At 37.4% G+C, this 19,005-nt stretch overlaps 1 protein-coding gene across 4 annotated transcripts in view; it reads left to right on the top strand.

Moving 5' to 3' along the window:
* The window catches only part of MTA3 (metastasis associated 1 family member 3), a 138,071-nt gene that overhangs the window by 108,708 nt on the left and 10,358 nt on the right, over positions 1–19,005 (top strand). For 2 of the 4 annotated variants that reach the window (XM_039697925.1, XM_039697927.1), the window contains exons 17-19: positions 837–868; positions 8,057–8,211; positions 12,715–12,742. In XM_039697925.1, coding sequence (XP_039553859.1) covers positions 837–868; positions 8,057–8,211; positions 12,715–12,742 — 215 coding nt within the window. The remainder of the gene's footprint in view (positions 1–836; positions 869–8,056; positions 8,212–12,714; positions 12,743–19,005) is intronic. The other 2 variants (XR_005626381.1, XM_039697924.1) reach the window with 1 other exon arrangement.

Here is a 19,005-nt window from a genome sequence, read left to right as displayed (position 1 = left end):
AAATTTTTGACCAAATCTGTGAGACTGCTGGTAGTGTTCATCTTTCATCCTTAAGTGAGTTTTCTTGCAGGCTTTTTAACTGTTTATGTTTTGTTACTGAAGTTGCACTGCTTGGAAAAAGAACAAGGTCTCTAATATGTGAACTGTAACGTTTTAAAGCCAAAGAGAATGTGATTTCTGTTCTTGGGGAAAGTATAAAGCAAAAGTAATCTGAGTTAAACAGCAAGATGAAATCTATGCTAATTATTGGCCTAGTAGTGATTGCTCTGCAATTTATATAAATATAACCATGAGCTCAGTTGATTGACTCCTTATTTAGCATATGGGAGAGAATAGTTAACTTTTGTGCATGTTGCATTTCTCAAAAAGCTTTGTCAGTTTCAAACTGAGCATCCACCTCAAAATTCTCAGAAAAAGGGTTGTCTCGTTTTATAAAACTCTTTTTTTGAAATGGGAACAGTAATTGAATTATGTTGATACTATCTGTATTTTTGTCTGCAGAGCTAACCCTTCGTGATGCCATATGTTGAAAGCAAAATGAAAAACCCTTACTTCTTCAAAGATGAATTATGAATTAGTTCCAATTTTATATTTTCTTGCAGAAGAGGATAATTAAGCAAAGAGAACGAGTGCAGTTAACAGCATATTATAGCATGCCATATATATTCAGGACCAATGATGAGTCTCATGCTCATTTCATGAGAAATCTTTCCAGTCTCTGCATTTTTGATGTGTTCATTGTTGTAGCTGAGCAGTAGCATCTTAGCCTTCAGGGTGAGCATCAGAACATGGATAAAGAAAACATTCTAATACACTGTGGTTCTTTTATTTTCCAGAATCATCCAGCCATACAACAAGAACAATCATGGTAAGTATAGAGATTATCAGTATTGATCTGCCTATAGCTATGATTTTTTCCCTTAAAACAAAGTAGGTATAGTAGTATCCTAAGCCATTGGCTTTTTTTTCTTAAATTTCAGTATCATTGTAGACATAAAATGAGTCTCTCTTTATTTCGTGAGAAATCTTGGGGAAAAATCAGAGATTTGAGAGCTTAAGAGGTAACAGTGCTGTCAGCTTGAATAGCTGAAAAATTAAACTACAATTCTATGTTCTATGTTTAAGTGATTTTGGATTATGTCAAATTTCTTGCATTCTATCTATATTGCATGGGTCAGAGCACACTTAAATTTCAGAACAATACCTGAGCAATTTTTTGCATAACATTCCTCAGAGGCCAGTTTCTGACTTTACCTTGAGTTTGATAATTTGGGTTCCAGAAATAGTGAAATGTTTGAGAGGATAGATACACCTTCAAAAATGAGATTAGAAAGCTTTATGTAAAAAAATGTCATGCATTTAGTGTCTATCTTGCATTTTTATAGGGTGAAATGTTGGTCCCTTTCTTTTTTAAACTCATAATAAAGTTAGGTAAGGGCTGAACAACAATTCACATAGAGAAAACTTTTCTCAATCTCTCATGATTGATGACTGTTCTGTGGGTGTTTGAGGAGAGGGCCTTCTGCTTTTGGAAAATAACAGTTTTTGAGGTGAGTGTTGAAATTTTAGAATAAGCCCCAGCAAATCATGACATGGGCTTGTTTATTTCCATTCCTGCAGTTTTTGAGGTGTTCCTTCAAGTTTATTTACCTCTTTTTAGTATGGCATTTATGGGATATGTAAATTCCCCCATGGATTTCTGCACTCTACAGAGGATAAAGGGTTAAAATAGTTCATTGCCTTTATCATCAATGGCCACTAATAATCCAGTGCAAATGAATTAGAAATAGGTAAGGAATACATAACACATTTCAAAACAGTAGAGATGTCTGGAAAAGTGATGTTTCTGTTTCCTACTGGATGTGATGTAATTGTTCTTGGTTATGAATTTGTTTTAAACACACCCATTTCAAAAGATGATGCTTAGTTATGCAAGTGTATTCCTCTGTTATAAAATTTTGGAAGGGATTGAAAAACTTTTCAATGTATTTTCCATACTGCATTGGTTTTGGGAAAAGAGCAGGGCGATTGTGTTGAAGCTAGTGAACCCTTCACTCTGCTTTACCTTTACTCTTTTTTGTCCTATTAATAGTACTCTGAAGATACTCAGTCTCTCTTTTCCATTAATACATCAGAACAGTTCTAAAAACTGAGCCAAAAGAGTGAGGATTTTTCCTATATATTTTCTCTCACACCAAAACATGTCCTAACTTTTAAAGACAGAAGGAAAAAGTTTTTAAATAGCTTGAGTTTTTGAGGTTCCTGTGTCGTGAACCTCTCCAGACCTCTCTGCTGACAGCTCAGATGGCTCAGACCTCAAGTGAATGTACTGCAGTCAGTGTACAGTAATTGTTCATGGCACTAAAATAAATAAAGGCAGAAATAAAAGTAAGTATTCTTCTTAGTGAGAAATTGTTGTAGCAATGTCTGCTCTACTCTGCAACTAAAGCATAACTGAATGTGTAAAGGAAAATTTCTTACTTCCCAATGAGTATGTGGAAATTGTCAGTAAAACCAGGAAATATGGTATTCCTTGCATTAGAAACAGTATGAGATGATACTTTCAGTACAGATGTAGTAAAGCAATGCTGCTAAGAGCCAATGTAAAATGCTACTGCAATAAACAGTTACTTTGAATTAAATCCCCTTTTTCTGTTGGGTTACAGTTGTATTGTAACATAAAAAGTTAAAGCATGACTTGTAGTCATCAGAATGTGACAGGTACCACAGCAGATTTGTATTACTGCCTTGGCTGCTTTGATATAAAAGAACTTTTTTCTTACCAAGGTGAAGTTTTTGAATTCTTTAAAGTTGCATTTATAGGTGTTGAAATAATGTAAGGCATTAAATCCGATCCTGTCTCTGAAGATTCAGATTTATGCTGAAGTCAAAGCTAGCAAAGTATTGAGCATGCTCTGCTAAAAAAACAAAGTCCAGTTTTTCTGAGGTCATTACAAGAATTTTCTTCTGTATTTAAATGCAAGGATAGCTGCCTATTTTTGTTTCAGATTCTTGTTCATGAAAGTAAAAACCCAGAAAATATTTTAAGCATCTGTGTGATGGGGGGAGAGGGAGAGCCTGCTCTGTTTTGACTATAAAATAAATTTCTTTTTATTCTGTGCATAGTTGCCTAGCTTAATATTTCATTACTAATTTACTGATTTCCATAACTGTTTACTTCAAAATGATACCTTGTAAGACATGATTTATTTAGAGGTTATATGGCTTGTTTGCCATATATGACAAACAGGGACTATAAACATTGCATTATTTTAGCCCAGATGCTTTGGCAAGACAGCTGTCATCTTTTAGGAGGGTTGTTTCTTTTGGGGTTTTTGGTGAGTTTGTTTCCCTTGCACAGAAAAGCGATTGACTTAGATTTTCAGTATTACAACTATTGTAGGTGCTTGTGAAAGGTTTGGTAGCAAATCCAGAGGTTCCAAAATTATACTTGTGCTGAGTACCTGGTTATTTTCTTATAGATGATCTGTTGTTTGAAAATCATTCATTTTTAATAGCCTTTGGGTTTTTAAATGAAATTCTATACCCAAAGTGGTTGCGTGCCTGCATACTATTATCAACATTTGCGACTTCATGCTGTGAAGAGATTTTGAGTATTAATTTTTGCGTTCATCTCACATTTCTATTAATAAGTAAACCAGCCCCAAGCCTTGATGCTTATTAAATGTATAATGCTAATCCCTTTGGAAATAGGAATACTTCAGGTGTGGCAAAAGAGAATCAATACCTGATTTAAACTTAAGGTAATTCTAAACTTGTTTTAAATGATGGATTGTATAATTAGGTCAATGCAAAATATATGGAACCAATTAATATGGGTTATTCCCAGTCATCTGAGCATAGCTGATTTCTTCTAGTAATTTTTTTTCTCCTTGTAGAGAGCTTCTTTTGCTCTGCTTGCTTTCAGTTGATTTTTTTTTTTTGTTTAAAGATGCAACCAAAAAAAAACATTTAAAATGTTAATTTAAGGCAATGGGAATGTTTTCCTTTTAAAAACAATGGGGGAAAACATAAGAAATCATAAATTGAAATCTGCTCAGGAGTTTATGGTAGTCCAGTTAAACATTCCTTCAGCCTCAGCATAAATGTTCACTGTAAATTTTTACACTTTGAATTACTGTGGGTGCTATGTATTTTATTTCAAAGCTGAATGTCTTTTCAGACCTGAGTGTCTTTTCAGAATTTTTAGTGGTTCTCAAGTAATACATGTTTGACCACTTATATAGCAGTACAAACTGGGCAACTCATAGGCAGGAACCTTGGCTGGAATTTAGGATCTGGGTCCCATTTCTAAATTTGTACAGGATTCCTCTCTTGTCTTACCATCATGCATCTCAGTGTCCTTGTGCTTCTCTGGGAGCCAGTGAGGACAGGAGATGTATTCTCATTAATAAAAATTCTATATTAAGTTGCCACTTTAAGGTGTTTTTGGGATGGTATCTGGACTTCATTGGACTCATAGCTGCCACTAGAACAGATATCATGTGTATAATGATCCTTGGTTTCCTTGCCACAGCAAAGACTTATGCCAGGTGTGCCTTGTGGCCTTGTGTTGAAAGACCTGATGTACAGTAGTAATTCAGTGCTGCTGCTTCCTGAAGATTTGACAGGGACAAAGACAGGTAGCTTCTTCATGAAGGGACCACCAGCATTTCTTGGAATTTGTAGGTGTCTCAGTTGCCCACTATGAAATGAATGGAGATGGGAAATTCATGCCCCTGCTGGGTGAGTTTTGATGAGCAGCACTTGCAAGCAGCAGAGAAATGGGTTAGCAGGGGGCAGGTGAAGCTGCCCCAGTGTTTATGTAAAATCCTCCTAGTTGAAGACCTTGGAAAGATTGCCTTTGGTCTCCGAGGGTGCATTCACTCTGCAGCTTGGACACCACCTGTTTGACAGGTGAGACTCTTCCCAGATATAACCCTGTGATGACTTAAATATTTGTGTTCTTTAAGGGATGCAAGTTTGCCTGAATCAGAGCTCCCTTTGTCTTGAGGAGTTTTTCTTGGAATTGCACTCAAAGTTTTTTCTCCTGATGTCTTTTGAGCATGCAACAGTTTTGTCCCAGAGGAACAAGAGATCTCAGTGAATGTGCTCAGACTGAAGTGAAGAACTTGGGACAAAGGAGTTACTCATCACAGGGGAAGATTTGTCCAAAATGCAAACTCCTGATGCTCAGGTGCTGCTCTGACGTGGCCCTGACATGCAGACCCTTAACAGCAGTGGCTGTGTTGCTAACTCAGAGCACAGCTCATTAGTGATGTACAGAGTCAAAATCAAAGCAGCAGCTGCTGATTGCCTATGGTGGTGTTGTGAGGAAATTACTGAAGCTTTTTGCAAGCAGAGTTTTAAATGAGAAGGACTTCTGTGGTAGCACAGGGAGTATTCTTGAGGCTTTCATAACCTTTCTGGCATAACTAGGAGGGAAAATTGAGTTCATCATCATAAAAGAAAAGCATTTAATGAGTACTTTGTATGAAAGTTCATTTTGCTCTTGGTGTTGATATTAGTGTGACAGTGGCATTGAATGCTCATTTTCATGCACATTGGTGAATATAGTTTTTGAGAGGAACTAATGAACTGATTTCCTGGTCAAGAACTTCAATTGTTTTTATTAACTTGAAATTAATGTGGTCCCTAGCACAGACTGGAGAACAATGGTCTTATTTTCTCTTGTCCTTCTGTGAAATTTAATTAATTTCTTCAAATAGCTTGAAAGGGCTGGGGTAGAAGGGAAATAAAAGAGAAAATTTTAACCAATTTGATGCTGCAGAAAGGAGATTATATTGTAAGCCTTGTGTAATTTTTTATAATGTTATCTCTTGCCTGGAATGAGGGTTGGGGCTAATAAAAGTAGAAAAAAACAGAAGTTCAGAATTAGTTGCAATATCTGGCTCTGCCAGGGGATAAAGTTTCATGAAAAGACAAGTACTTTTTCCATCAGGCTTCACTGTATTTCAGAGTTTGTGCCACAGGAAAAATGCTTTATTGACCTTGTACATTTTCTGAACATTTTTTGCCTGCACTTCTTTTCTTGACCAAAGGAAACATTCAATGGTGAAAGGAGCCTGGGAAAAGATCTGAATCATTACATAAGATACCTTAAACCCATTATTGAGTAGGGAAAGACAACAAATATATACCATTGGAGCCCTTGAATGTTCCTCTGTAGTGTATGGCAGAAGAAATTGCCAGATACAAATATTGAATGGGAAATCTGATGTGTAGCAATGTTTCCCATGTATAACTCCTTACTCTCTCTCTAGGCACCATCCACTGTGTACAAGAATGGATCAGCAGTTAAAAACCTTCATGAATTTCTAATTTCATAGCACCTATGTACTTTATCCTGAATTTTATTCTAAATAACAGCTGAATTACTTCTAGTAGCATGTCTTTTAGGTCTTTTTCCCCACCAGAGCCTATATGAAAAAATATGTGAAAGCCAAACTGCAGTCTAGACACTGACTGAAAAAATGGGAAAAAAAGTAAATATTTTAAAAGGGCTACAAAGATAGATTAATGATCCCATGTGCAACAATTAAATTCACCATAAATCTTCTTTGTTTTTAAGACAAAATAAAATAGTTTAGCTCTAAGAAAGATTTATATGTGACTCACTCAAATATGATGTCTTGTTTCTCCTCTTCTTGTTTGGTTTTGTTACATGAGATCTAAGGAATCACAGAGGAGATGGCTCAGTTACTCACAGTAGCATAATGAATAGATGGAAATTTTCTGTCCAATGCATAAAATTTGTCCTAGTGGAGAGAGCAAATGGTGTGGATTGGGGTTTTGTCACAATGAGAGTGTAAGAATTGTTCAGAAAAAATGATGCTCTTGTTTATATTTGCTGGCTTTTATGTTTTTATGACATGATTTAAGAGATCAGTTCTGTGCTTTGTTCTGCTGGTTTTGTGGGTGCTACCAGTCTCTTCCTTACTCATGACTGTGATGTTGGTCCTCTAATTAGAGGGTACTCACACAAATGTGCAGCACTGGGTGCATTTTAGGAATGTTACAAAAATGCTATCAGTAATGCAGAATACGGGTGTTATTTCACCAGGAAAATAGTACTTCTTCCTAAAAAAACATGATATTGAATCAATGTGAGATAAAGTAAGCAAATTTTCATCTTTGTATAATGGTATAATGTCTTCTATCGTAACCGGTTCTGTCCAATTGTTGTTAGTCCTGCTGCTAATCGATTATGTGGGAAAGAGGATTAAGATTTCCAAGATTAACATTTTGTCATGGTGTGTTAATCTATAGCCAAAACATTAGCTATAGATGATACAGAAAACATTTTAACTCTCTCCTCATGTGTAAGAAGGCAGCTTCTCTTGTTAGATCTGAGTACTTGCTCTCATTGCACAATTACTCTGAGTGAAGGTTTAGTGGAAAATCAATGCATCATTTTCAGTTTGATGTTATCAGCTGTGAAATGCATGCAGATGTATTGCAGGTCTCTCTGACTAGATAAAGACCAATGAGTAAACCTAAGAACCACGGCATCAACATGGTGATAAAAACCTTTGTTTTCCTGCTTTCCTGTTTTCAGATTAACAGCAGGACCAAACCATTTGTCTTATTCAGTGACTTCTATTTAAAAACAAAACCATGTAAAGTCCTGCAAAGTGAGAAGTATGCATTTTTTGAAGTTAGTTTAATGCCACAGTTGGATGAAAAAATAGGTCTTTTGTCTTATTGCTTGGGATGTTAGTTTTTTTCTCAGAAAATGTTAATTCTCTTCTAAAATCAATGCATTTCTGTTTCTGAATTGCTTAGAATTGACTCATGCCTCAATATCTTTTTCTATAAAATGGCATTAGCAATAGTTAATTTAGTTTTTAAAGAGCTTTAAAACCTATGCATAAAACATGTCAATGGGCACATGGTTGTTATCTTACCCCAGGTACTGATTGAGGCAGATGAGATGGGTTTTGAGACGTGTGTAGGCTGCCCTTTACAGCAGAATTCGCTAATGGAATTATGGTTATTCTCAGACAAACATCTTTCCCTTTCATTATGATTTCAGCATGCTGCTCCCCACATCCATATGACTAATGGGAAGGCCTTGCAAGCCAGTGCAAGTGCCATTAAGACAAGCACCATTCCAGTGATCAAGAGACAGAGGCAAAATTGGCTTGATGCTTCAGATGATGGTTTCTTTATAGCTACAGAAGAGACCAGGTAAGAAAAAATGAAATCTTAGCAGGGAATGAGGCTTCACTGCATACATGCTACTGATCCACTATTTCAATAACAGTTTTTTGACATTATTATCTGAGGTTGCATTACAGCAAAGAGGCATGTTTGGCACATGCCAAACTTTGCATTTTCTATCTACTAATTTTATCAGCATTTCATTAATAACACTTAGTGCTACTTCTCTGTGGCAAAGATTAGAACTTTTAAATTTCACTTATTTTAGTTTGTATACAATGAGGTTTTGGGCGCCTCTGATCATCCAGCAAAATATAAATGCATCTACAGTGCAGGTTATCCTCTGAAATTTTGAACTTAAAAATAATGCACAGCAAAGAAATATACAGCTGATAGCATCTTTTTCCAGGCTAGAAGTCGACTTCCTTTAAAAGCAACTCAGATGATAATCTCCTTCAACCTTTCATTTACAGATTAATTGGTAAAATTTAACAAGCTTTTGCTTTTCCCAAAAGTGCTTGATATAATGGAAGAGTCACTATTTTTCTGAGCGTTCCTTGATTCTGTTCTTGTCTTCCCCTGTCTGGCTCTTCCTTTATTTAATTCAGACTAAGACAAGAAGTTACAGTCAGTTTTTTGTGGGGCTTTTTTTTTTAAAGGGCCTGTTATTTAAAAACCTTTAATATCTTGCTTAATTGCAACAAGTAACATCAGACTGTTCCTCACTTCTGCGATTATTTCACAAGCCTAGAAAATCTGGTAGTTGAAGAAAAATTTAGATAATCAAAAGAGGGAAGAGAAAGAACATATACATAGAGAGATAGGCATGGAAAATGTGCACATTTAATCCCATTAATAGCAGACTCATCTAGGAAAGTTAACATACTAGCGCATGATAATCTGGTGGTTATTTCAACACAATTTATTATGGCACTTTTTGTTGGTTTTTTTTTTTTTTTTTTTTTTAATGAGGAATACAACAATTCAGAGAGAGTGGTAAGAGGCTTCTGAGCTGATGTACTCCTAGGCTTCTGATTCCAGCCCAGATTATGGCATTTTGAGAGCTGTTTGATACAAAGACTTTAGTAATATCAGGCTAATCCCTAGCAATTGGATCCTGAAAGTCAGACTGATTAGCTTTTGAAGTTTTAGAATTTTCAATTTAATTTTTTCCCAGTGTTATAGAGAAGTGCCTGTCAAAGGATGAGAAGAGTCAAGAGTCTTACAGGACCAAGCATCTCTCCTCTGATCTGGGAGGCAGCCCAGACAACTTACCTGGACTAGATGTTTAAGTTGCAGGTGGTTGAAGTGTAGTGGGATGAGTCCTGGCTTTGCAAATCACTCATCTGTGACAGCTCTGCTTGTTCTCATCCTAGGAAATCCCCCTCCTCACTCCCAGGGCTGCAGACCCAGACCAGGGAGAAAGCAGAGCTGTTTCTGGCTCTGCAGCCAGGGTGGGACACAAGCAAGGCTCTTAGTCCTCAGGGGTTTGTGTCTGCTTCTCTTCTCCAAATAATGAACAGTTTAAAGTAACATTTGAAACACAGCAGGGAATGCTTTTTATCCTTTGAAACTATTTCACACGAATCTGTTCCTTGTGTTTCACAGAGGTTTTCATTTTTTTTTTTTTGGTTTTTGTTTTTGTACTTTCCTGTCCTCATACCATCTCCATTGACTCCTTTCCTCACATGTGTCTCCTTTCTAATTTTTTCCTTTGATTCCTTTCACTTTTACTCTGAGGTTATTTGGAGCTGGGGTAGCGTGTTCTCCTCTGGGCTCTGCAAGTCTCCAGCCTTTAGAACTCCAAGTGGAAAGCACTGCCTGGTTCTGCTGCTAGGAATGCCCTGATGTCTGAGAGAACAATTAAATGCTCTGTTCTTTGAGGGCAGGTGGAGACAGACAGCAGTCCCTGACAGGCAGCCTGTCCTGTGATAGGAGATCATGCAGCTCAGCACTGCCAGGACAAAGTTGAAAAGCAAAGTTGAATGCAATATAATTGCAATGGGAAGAGATGACTAGGGAGGAGATATTTGAAAAAGCAGCACACAATTTACCCAGTCCTGACAAAGAATGAAAAAAAAAAAAAACCAAAAAAAGCAACAAATAAGAATGAGCTGCCAGGAAGCAGCCATTAGGTTCTGAACATGTTCTGAACACTCAGATCAGAAATAATCATCCCATCTAAGGTCACAACTGGTTCTTTAGGGAACTTTTTTGTGCTCCATCAGGATCCAGTCTGTTTTATCATGTGAATTTGTTCATTAAAAATACATATGAGAGAGACACATGCTTATTATAGGAAAAGGAAAAATTTTTTCCGTATTATTGAAGCCTGAAAAAAGGGAACTATTTTTCAGTGTTATTTGCAACAGTCCACAACAATTTTCATTTCTCTGTCCTAAAATATTTCTTTTTGTCTAGTGAATTAATGCTTAAGATGCACATATCTATAAAATATCAAGTAGGTAGTCAAGAAGGTAAATTTTTGCAGAAATTTAGCTTAAAAAGCCAATAATATGTTGTTGATATTTGCAGAGAAAAAAAAGAAAAATAGTAATAATATTGGTCCTAGACTAAAAGAGGAGGTACCAGTCTAATTCATGCTAATCAAACCCAGGACGCACATCAGCATTCTCAATTTTATTATTCATCAATAGATAAAGTGAATATATATATTTATTTATTATATATTCCATTTTAGAATAATTTTTACTAATATTTTTAACAGTCATCCTTTCCTCTCTGTATTTAAGCAGCAGTATTATTTCTGTAAAGGTAACACTTCCGTATCTAATTGCTCACATATTTGAGATATTTGTAGCAATAGATGTGAAATATTAAGAGCAGTGAAAATAACTATGGGAATTATATATCATCTGAGCTTTCCATGGTAACCCTTGGAGTTACCCTAGAATTTTAGGAAGTGCCCTTCTCTCTACACTCAGGCCACAGTTCAACAGCGACTGCAGGTAGTCTTTAAAATTAGTGTGAGCTTGTGTATCATGGAAACACAAGGACTGGAGTTTACATCTGAAGTTTAACTTAACATATTTTTGGGTGCTAATCTGCCCTTCTGAGTAGAACAGGAATGTGTTTTGTATCCGTTGTAATGCACATCCTCATACATTTCAGCTTGGCTTTTGTTTTAAGTTGTAGATATTTGAAAGCCATTGGCTCCCCCGTTGTTTATCAGTTTCTGCACATCTGGGGAAAAATGGCAGTGGAACTTCCATTTGTGTTTCCCTCTTTCCCAGCCTGATTGCCTGTGCAGAGCTGGCTGCACACTAACACGGTGCTGAGCCCCAGTTGTTACTGCCCACGGCCACTTTGGGGGAGAGGCAGAGTTTTTACATCTGTCTGCATGTTAATGCCTTGAAGGGATCACCCTCATGAATTTTGTTATGTGTATATGTGGATGTCCTGAATACTGACAGTGAATTTTGCCAATGAATACAGAGGTCCCCAGTGCTGCTGTTTCATCTCTAGTGACAACCTGCACTCTTCATTCCAAATCCTCCCTGATGCCTGTGTGAGACCAGCTCCCATGGGATTTCCCTGCCCCTGATCAGTCACAGGCTCACAGCAGGGACTAATCTAGGCAGAAAACCACAAGGCAGTTCAAGAACACTTACCTTTTGACATTACATCGTAATTTTATTGACCTTTACAGGATTTAATATTTTTGTATTTTTCTTTATTCATATCCTTTTCAAATGAAAAAGAAATTCTCATTCCCTACTGTGAAATAACTTGCTCAAGATTTTATTCTGAAGTGCAAATCTGTTTACACAATTCATTGAAAAAAATCACTCTTTAAAGAGCCTCATGTTTATCACTGCTCACCAGAAGAGTGTCCTTTCTTTTTTGAAACATCCTTAGATATGAGTTGCTAGGATTCTCCTAGCATTACATGCATGCTTTAGGATAAGCCAGAAGTCTCCTAATTATAGAAACATTATATTTATTTCTTTTTACTAAATCAGTTTTTCTATAAAGAAGTTTTTTGGGTGATGTGGATTCTATTGTAGACGCAATAGAGGTCAACAGAGAAAATGACCATGTTGTGAGGAACTAAATTCTTTATACAGAATTGCTATTCTGGGAGTTAATAATTGAAAAAAATTAAACAGTTCATTATGGTCTTCAGAATCTTATATGGGATATAAACATAACCATTGAATAAAATTAATAATATTATTGTTGAACCATTCAATGTCAAGGGGAATATATCTGTTGATAAAAACTTTTCTCACCAATTCTAGGTATGCAGTGTGCCTCTATTTCCTATACACACGCTCTGTCCCTAACAGAGTGCATGTGCATGCCAATGATCAGACTGTGTAGGGACAGCTAAAACACTGGTTGGTAAATGAATTTTTTTTTTTCAGCATTTGCATTATAAGAAATGTGTGGAAATGTTTGGCTGACTGCGCTATAGCAGTGGATTCTATGTGCTTTCCCTTCATGGGCCAAAAAGCATATTTGCATATAGATCTGCAGTTGAATGACTCAATGCTTGTTTCCTTTCAGTGCTGAAGCAGTTAGAAACCTTCTCACGGTAAGTGCAACTCCATTGGGAATGAGTTAACTGCAACTGCTAAAATTAGAACGTGATCTTTAGCTGTTACCAGCAGACATGGCTTCCTTTTTTTGCTGATAAAATGATTTGAGAGGCATCCCTGTGGCAGCATTATATAGGCAATTTTCTTATCCTTCACTTCATGTTCTGTCTCCAAAAGGCAAAATCTTCCCTTGATTTGTTGAGGTGCTACATAAGGATATCACAATTACTGTGATAATTACCTGGCACCACTCATTTTTATTTGTGCATGTCTCATAGCACACACAAAAAAAGCTGAAAATCCAAAGTTGCATGTTGAGAAAGAAGAGAATGTGTGACAACCAGCTTCTGCAGAATGTTGAGTCCTGCTGTGCTGTCAGTGGTCTGCTTCTCATGCAGAAGTGGGGGAGAGCCATGCTAGTGCTCATCACCCTTCGTGCTCCTGCATGTGCTGCTGGCCCTCTCTGCAGTGCAGCTTTATCTGTGGAAAGCCCAACCTGTACCTTGTACACAACCTGCACACAAACTGAAAACGTGTGGGAGCCAAAGCCCGAGTTAAGAGTTGTGGGGGACCTGCCCCCTCTCTCTCCCATTCCCACACGTGTTTTAAGCCAGCCTTAGGCAAGGTCATGCACAGTGCTTGAGTTGCAGCACGTTGCCAGGAGAAAACGGAAAGCTGGAGGAGTAAGGCTTTGGTGCCGGGGGTCTGATACACAGTGCAGAGCTGCAGGTCTACATCTGAGCCAGAATTCCAGTGCTGACTGTTCTGTTCCTTCTTCCTCTTCACGTGCAATTCCTATCACATAAATGTCCATGGGTATGTTTACTCTTTCTTTTCCAGTTGGCCCCAGCTATGCAAAAAAAATTGTGTGCCAAAACAAAAAAAGTATTTTTAACCTTTGTTTTTTGTAAAGATGAGGCACTTTGATTTGAATTGAGATCCTGGTTTTGAAATACACCACACTTGGATCCTGGCCATATTGTATTTTCGTTTCTTACCTGCATGGCACCATGGCCTTTAGACTCCAGTCCTGTAACCAGCTGCAAGAAGATGCCTGGCTCCACTCTTGGAGCATCAGCTGCAAGCCTGACAATGTGATGCACCAGCTCTCTAACAAAAAGCCATATCAACCTCTAAGGATGTAATTTTCCATCTCCTTTACTTCTGTTGTATTATATAGTTGTCATGCATCTTGAAAAGCAGGGATTACAGAGTATATCCCTTAGAATTCTGTTTAATTCCTGCTGATAGGATTGCAAATATCTTATTGATTGGCCACATCTGAGTCCAGGTGAACTGACAGCTCTCTCCAGTCACTGTGACAATACTGTGTGTGAAGAATTTGGGGAGGAATTGTCCTTGCTACAGTTTAGGAGCCATCCTACTTGGTTAACTTCCATTCAAAGCTGTTATATGCTCATGAGAGAGCATAAAGATTTCTGTGAGATGTTATTTTGATCTTATTTCTTGTGGTCTATTCATGAATGCTGTGCACTGTTCACATCTTATAAACGATACTTTTCTGAGCTCCAGCTGAGGTACTGTGATATGGAATCACAAGCAGCAGCATAGAAACTAGATCATAATCTCTTACCATTCATTTCTCATTGAGCAGCTTTCACGGATCTAAAGACATTTTTTTCTTTCAGTATTTACCTCCATGATTTTTTCCTGTTGGACTCTTTATAATACCTACTAAATCAAAGTACCACTATTGTGATAATGCAAATGTTTGTTTTTAAAAGCAGGTTCATTCCATGGAACTAAAACAACTCATTTGAAGAATGTGAATATTTTTTTAACTTAGGGAATCATGGCTATATACAAGGAAAACATATCCACAAAAACCCCTCAGAGCTCAGTGTAAATTGTGCCATTGGATAGAGCTGGGAGGTTTGAAAAACACCTACTGTTCTGGGGTTTGCTTTATCACTCTTCAGAGCAAATGGAATACAATACATTTCTGGTTTGGAGCTGTAGATTAATCTTCTCACAGTTTAAAATGGAGTTTCAGTGGCACTGCAGTAAGCTACTTGCCCTATTTAAAGCCACATGGCAGTGGAAGGAGGTTGCAGTGTTTGGAGCACTTGCCTAGGACCTGAAGAATCATGATCCAGTTCCCTTCTTCCTCACAGATCTCCCATGACATGTCAATCAAGTCTTGATATGTCTATATCTCCAAGCATTTATATATCTAACTCCTCAGACACAAAATTAAGAAGGTGCCTAAGAGCTTGCTTGAAGATTTGGAGGCCTGAAGGATCAGATGAAGCCTTCTCGTTCTTCCAGAGCACTGCTCCGCACGGAGCGGGTCAGAAGCCTTAGAGGGGATCTTCTTTCAGAGAAAACTCTTTACCTTTATTGGTAATGAAGTCTCATGGAAATGCCACCCACAGGAGCCCAGAAGCTGTTGACTGAAACTGGATGATTTGTTAGTTGCAAAGCTGTCTGCACTGATTAGCAGGTGAAAATTAATTAGCGCACAGCTTTGGTGATGACCGCAGGGAGGCTGAGGCTAGGAACAGATGGCTGTAAATGACCTAGTTACTGCTGCCTGAAGAGTCACACCTTTGGCTCTTGTGAAATGATCCTGCCCTGTTGTGAGCAGAAATTCAAATATGCTGCCTCTCCAGGGGCGCTTAGATACTAAAGTTTGCTTTGTAATTGCATCTCAGGTCAGAACTTGAATGTGGTTAATTCACATGGCTCAGCTAAAAAACAAAGACACGTTTAGGAGGGTCACTCAGCCACTTGCAATCATCTCCACTGCCGTTGATAATTGTTCTCTCACATTCATACAGTTGGTGCAAAAACAGCCAGAAAATGTTATATTTTGGAAGGGAAATATGTTTTCCAAAATTGTAAATTTTTTAAATAAAATTTTGTTGCCTTCGGAAACTTGGGAAGGAAAGAAAACCTCAACAACTTAGATGAAATACAGGGATGATAAACACATTAAGGATTGTCTTAAACATAGATGTTGCTGGAAAAGCTCCTATATAAGCGCTTGACTTTTCCAAAAACCTTGTTTTCTTTACTGGACCTTCCAGGCCCAATTCAGCAAACAACTTAAATCCATTCCTGAGGTCAGCCCATCAGCTAGAGTGCATCACCAATATGCCCTATATGATGTTGATGTTAGATTGGGATGCCATGCAGTTCTTTTAACCTGTTTCCTTATGGTTCTTGACAAATTTAGAGTTTCCTGCAGTATGGTTAGGCATTTCAAAAGGGTTTTTTTTCAGAAGCTGTTTTTTGTGTTTGCACAGAGGATTTGGTGTAGCTGAACCCAATCCTCTTTATCAAATGTTTTAACTGAAAGTCTTAGGGCTTAGCTTTTTGTTAGCTTGCTGCTTAGCTTTTTCCTAAATCCACATACCCAGTGGGAATGTGTCATCTTGTAATATTTGGCTGTTTTCTATTGTGGGAGTTAAAACCAATTTGGTTTTGAACAAGAAGAAATTTTTCTATAAATAAGCATCTTTGTATGGGATGTCAAAACCCTGGGAAACAATCAAAGCAAAATAAAAATGCAAACTTGTCAGACCAACATATTTAATATCAAAGAAAATATAGAGACAACATTAATTATACAGCAGTTACCTATAGTGAGGCTAGAGTAACATCAGCTTAGGGCTAAAATTAGTCCACTCTCTCCATTCCTATGCATAAACCGTAGTAGTTTCTCACATTAGATTTTAGATATTGATGATTGTAATCCTCAAATACTGTTCGGTATCACTGTTCAGAGATATTTTTCACTTTTTATTATTTCTGTGCTATGTGAGCAATAACTCATGGAAGCTGGACACAGAGTTAAGAATTATTTCATCTGAAGGCAGAGAAATACTTAGCAATAATGTACATGTAGACAGGGAAACTGTAAGTCCTGTGGTGAACACATTGTTGCTAAAGTTAAACAGCAAAAAAGATTATAAAATTGTACTGTGGTGAATATGTTCAAAAATATGGTGTCAGTGATCCTCACAGTCTTAAAATTCACGCAGAACTGCCCGCTAAATTTAATTTCTAAGTTGTCCTTTATTAGAGTCTTCATTTCGAATAACAGAGTATTTAATTCTGAATTAGTCCATATTTCATTGTATGTATTTAATCACTCATTCTCAATACTTTCCCTGATAATTTGGGATTTTTTTGAACTCATGACCCTCTGGCATAAATGTAGGTAAGGCTGTGGAAAAACAAGTGTTAGTTGGTCTCTTTTTGTGGAAAAAGCTTGCATAAGTAACTACATAGGCATTTTAAATATAAAATACCACGGAGAACATATTGACTGTGACTGTGAAAGTCAATCACACAGATAACTAACAGCTCTTGTAAAAACATCTAAGGAGACTTGACTGGCTGTTTTTGTAACTTGTGCTATGAGTAGAGCCTAAAACATTTACTTGACAAAATACTATTCAAGTGTTTTTCTTGTGAAGAAAATACAGATCCGAACTTTAAAATTCCAAGGTTGCCTCTTGTTTGATGTGAGATACCAGACAAGTAATTTAATTCAGCCTTTCTCTAGCTCCACCATTTTGTCTGTAAGCTTGAGCGATACTGGTGTACACCTACTCTTTAGGATGCTGTGCGGTTTTTAATTAGCCAGTCCAACAAGAACTATGAGATACTGATGTGAAAAGTGCTGGCCATAAATGTGGAGAGCAGGATGAGTGGCAGAAAATGAACTTTAATAGACCTTTGGTCACATAAATATTTTTTAAAAATTTAAAAAATCTTCAGCCCTTGACATGAAAATGACCTTAGAAATTAGCATCAAATCATTCTGTAGCAAAGCTTTCCTCTGTTGATGCCACACTACGACTTTCTAATCCATATTCTGCACTGGAGCTTCTGTGTGTAGAAAACTGCTGATTATGCAAGAGGTTGATGGTGTGAAGCAATGCTCCAGGGGATGGGCTTGTGAGGGAACTTTGGCTCTCCAACTGTTTCTGGTAAGACTGAATAATTTTTATTTTTCAGCCCTTGCTTAATAGCAAGTATCCAGCAAGAACTCCTCCAAATACCCCCTAGTGGTACATATGTTATTCCAGGAAAAGTATATGCATAATTGATAAAATGGAAGCATATTGTCAATCTTTTTGAGCCTCAGGTAATATTATAACCTGTAGTATTGTAAAGCACAGTGTTCAGGCCAAAAACCTTATTAAATAAGAAAGGTAAGAAAAGAAAGACAAAAAAATACTAATAATATTGTAGAGGTATAGTATATTTCTTTTTTTTTTCCTTATGAAAAATATAGGGAGTTTTCTATTCTCTTGGACTTAAATAAGCATATTTAGTTGACACAATATTTTTGAAAGTTTTCAATGCAGTATTTAATGTTGCTGGGGAAATGGCACTTAATGCTTGTAGCTCAAGGCCAGAAACAGAAGTTGTATGTTCTGTACCTTTTTGTCATCTTAGAGTCTGGGATAATGCTGGAATTTTGAATTAATATGTAAGGTGTTTGGGGAGTAGTTGAAAACAGCATTGTGTTTCACTGTTAGCCAGCTTGTTCTGATGCACCTTCTCTTTAGTTTCTTGCTTGTCTCAGGAAAAATTATTTGCTGCCAGGTGGGTAATTTTTTCATCTCATAGCAGGTGATGTTTAATCAATATACAGAATGGCCATCCTGCTGCAGAATAAATAGATGGTTTTGAAAATTCCTTTTGGTAGAGTAGGAATTCATCTTCACCTGCTGATATATTTAGGAAGAATAAAGGAGTTGCCTTGAAATCTGCTGGTGCTTGTGCCTGTGAGCTGTGGAAGGATTTCTCACTCCCTGGATTCCCAGAGTCCTGATGTATTGACACATCTGCAGTGATCTTGTGTGTTCCTTCCCAGGGAGGAGAGGTTAAGCAACCATTTATTGGATAAAGCAGACTTCCTGCCTTGCAGGCTCTGCAGGGTAAGGTAACTAAGGGGAGGCTAATGAATTTCAGATAAAGTGGAGAGCAGCTGTTCTGTAGCTGAGGTACAAGCCTGAGCCATTGTTTTGTTTGAAGGAGTCTGAATAATTTACTTTTTTACCCATTCCATCAAGCTTCCTGTGCTAGGACTTAGTAGTTCTATTGCACTCTACAAAGTTGGATACTGGTGAAATGCCATGAATTCAAAGACAGGCTTTTCTCCCACCCATGAGGGAAGGAGCGTTTGAGAAACACGGCTCTGCCGTCCTTACTGCTGTGTGGGAGGTGCTGTCCCTGCTGAGCTCACAAAGCTCCACCCAAAGCACAGGGCAAGTCCATG

This window comes from Passer montanus, unplaced genomic scaffold (assembly GCF_014805655.1).
Source record: "Passer montanus isolate IOZ18808 unplaced genomic scaffold, ASM1480565v1 scaffold12, whole genome shotgun sequence".
In the NCBI taxonomy this organism is placed as follows: Eukaryota; Metazoa; Chordata; class Aves; order Passeriformes; family Passeridae; genus Passer; species Passer montanus.
The sequence above is the reverse complement of the archived record's forward strand: the minus strand, read 5'-3'. Positions and strand labels throughout refer to the sequence as shown.